General features: G+C 45.5%; 1 protein-coding gene across 1 annotated transcript; it reads left to right on the plus strand.

Moving 5' to 3' along the window:
- The first annotated feature begins 255 nt into the window (after positions 1-255).
- LOC105986709 (probable inactive 1-aminocyclopropane-1-carboxylate synthase-like protein 2) lies at positions 256-2,268 on the plus strand. The gene is given in 5 exon segments (XM_013017799.1): positions 256-433; positions 897-1,094; positions 1,097-1,388; positions 1,390-1,571; positions 1,574-2,268. Coding segments are annotated over 5 exon segments (1,545 nt in total).
- The last annotated feature ends 390 nt before the right edge of the window (positions 2,269-2,658 follow it).

The raw sequence follows: 2,658 nt of genomic DNA on the forward strand, positions 1-2,658 counted from the left end.
ATGTGAAGTTATGCATCCGGCTTACACTCTTTACAGGTTTTTCTATAAATCTGAGCATTGCTATTTTACTTCAAATACTAAAGAAAAGAAATATCTATCATGTGAATTCACATTCTTCGGAATTTTGTCTGTGGAACTTAGTTAAGAATTAGGGGTGAAGTAAGCTAAGTGAGAAGAGGAGAGCTGTGAATCAAGTCTGTGTGCTGACTGGCAAGAAACCTTCATTGGGTGAGAGGATTTTAGGTAGGAGAAAAGATGAGTGAAGAGGGACACAAAGGTTCCAGCCAGCCAGCTGAGGCCAAACCAGATAACTCCTGCTCGCATGATTGGTTCATCATTAGCCAGATGTTCTCAGAGCTGTTCAGTTTGATGACCAATGCACAGATTGTCACAGATGAACATTTCAGGATGTTGAAAACCATGGAGTTACAGGGTCAGTCACTGAAGGAAAAGAGTTGTTTGGAAGCCATCAATAAGCAGAGAGAAAGTATAAGCCACTAGACCCCCACAGTATAACCCCTGCTTTCACTGTATTTGATGTTGGTATAATCTGTGGAGGGGAAGGGAAAAACAAATCATATAAATAGGGATACAGGTGGACCCATTGCAACAATGAGATGTACAAGTCGTTATGTCGAAAACGAACTTTACAACTTTGGTGCAGGGGTGGGGGGGGCGGGGGGAGGATGGGAAGGGATGGGAAGGGGAAACAAAGGAGGAGGCTACAATGCTTGATAAGAAATGTACTCATTATCTTGCCCATGTAATTGTAACCCCTCTGTACACTATTTTCACAATAAAAAAATTAAAATTAAAATAAAGAAAGTATAAGCCACTAGATGGTCAAGACTGTCAATTTCCTGTGGACTAAATCTATCCCTACCCTGGGCCTCAAGAATTGCTTCCTGTCACCTCTGGAGGTGATGTCACACATGGGCAGAGTGATTTTAAAGTAACAGTTATCAACCACTTCCTATCCAAACGTGGGAGTGCTCTCTTAGACGCTTGCCTCTCCAGGTTCCAGAGCTACGAGGCATACCCAAAAGACAAATACCATGAGGACAAGAACCTCTTGGACTTCCTTAACCTTGGCACCATGAGAACAAGCTCTGCCTTGATCTGATGACTGAAAGGTTGTGTCAGAGTGACATGAACTCCATCGAGGAGAACCAGCTACAGTACCCCGAGGACAGAGGCCAACTGTTCCTTCAGGAAGAAGTGGCTGGGTTCCTCACCTACTACTGCAAGGCACCTTCTCGCCTAGATCCAGAAAATGTGGTTGTCCTCAATGGCTGCTCCTCTGTCTTCTCTGCACTTGCCATTTTTCTGAGTGATCCGGGGGCGGCCTTTCTAGTCCCAGTTCCCTTCTGTGGTGGCTTCGCCTTTAGCTCTGTTTGCAAAAGTTGAGTTGATGATTCCTGTCTTCCTGGAGAGCAAGTTCATTTCTGAAAAGGCCCATGTTCTCCAGATCACTGTAGAGAAGTTGGAGGTGGTCTTGCTTGAAGCTAGGGTTAAGGGAAAAACCATCAGCGGTCTTGTACTAACCAACCCTCAGAATTCTCTGGGTGGTGTCAATTGATGGAATACTTGTCCTTTGCCAAGAGGCATAGCCTCCACGTGATCATAGATGAGAGTTGCATGCTGTCCGTGTTCGGTGAAGACATCACATTCCGCAGTGTTCTGAGCCTAACAAGTTGGCCTGACTCTAAAAGGACCCATGTGATCTGGGATGCCAGTTTGGATTTCGGCATCGCCAGCTTCTGTCTTGGTGCTTTGTACACCCACAATAGTCTTGTGGCCTCTGCCATGTGCTCCTTTGGCTGCCTCCATGGTGTCTCTGGCATCACGCAGTACAAGCTAGGCCGATTGCTCCAGGACAGAGGATGGATTGATGAGGTGTACCTGCCCACTAACCACTCCCGGCTGCGGGAAGCTCACAAGTATGTCACTAGCAAGCTAGAGGCGCTGGAGATCCCATTTCTCCCTTGTAGCTCTGGCCTCTCTGTGTGGATCAACCTGAAAGATTACCTTTACTACGACCTGGCTACATTTGAAGAAGACCTGCTCCTCTATCACCACTTCCTGTAAAGCAAGCTGATATTATCCCATGGCAAATTCTTCAGGTGTGAGAAACCTGGCTGGTTCCACCTTGTCTTTGCAGAAAAACACAATCAACTCAAAAAGGCTATGAGTCAGTTTCTTCAGGTGCTACAGGAGCAGACACAGGATTGCTTAGAGAGACTACTGGAGGATGCCCTGAGGGAATAGGGTATCTGCTTTCCATCCAGCAGCGTGAGTCAGGCCAGACACAGGCTCAAGGGTCCCAGGAAGCAGCCTCCAGCTCAGAAGGCTGTGGTTGAAATGGTCTGTGGAAATGGTCTCAACTGACCCACTCATCAATCTCCTAAGCTGAGCGTCTGCCATCTTTGGAAGCTTTGCATTGTTTTAGTCTTTGCTAGCCATGTGTATGCCAAAGGATGCATTTCTTTTTAAAAAATTGGGGTTAGGGTGGTAGGGTCTGGAGAGGGAGAAAGGGAGCTTTCTGGCTTCTTATTTAAGTGGTTTTATTTTTTTATATTTTAATGCCTAATAAATTCCATATTCTTAAAAAAACAATTAGGGATAAAGCAACTTTTCCAGAAAAAAAAAGTTGTTTTG

Source organism: Dipodomys ordii, unplaced genomic scaffold, assembly GCF_000151885.1.
Source record: "Dipodomys ordii isolate 6190 unplaced genomic scaffold, Dord_2.0 Scaffold1, whole genome shotgun sequence".
Taxonomy (NCBI): domain Eukaryota; kingdom Metazoa; phylum Chordata; class Mammalia; order Rodentia; family Heteromyidae; genus Dipodomys; species Dipodomys ordii.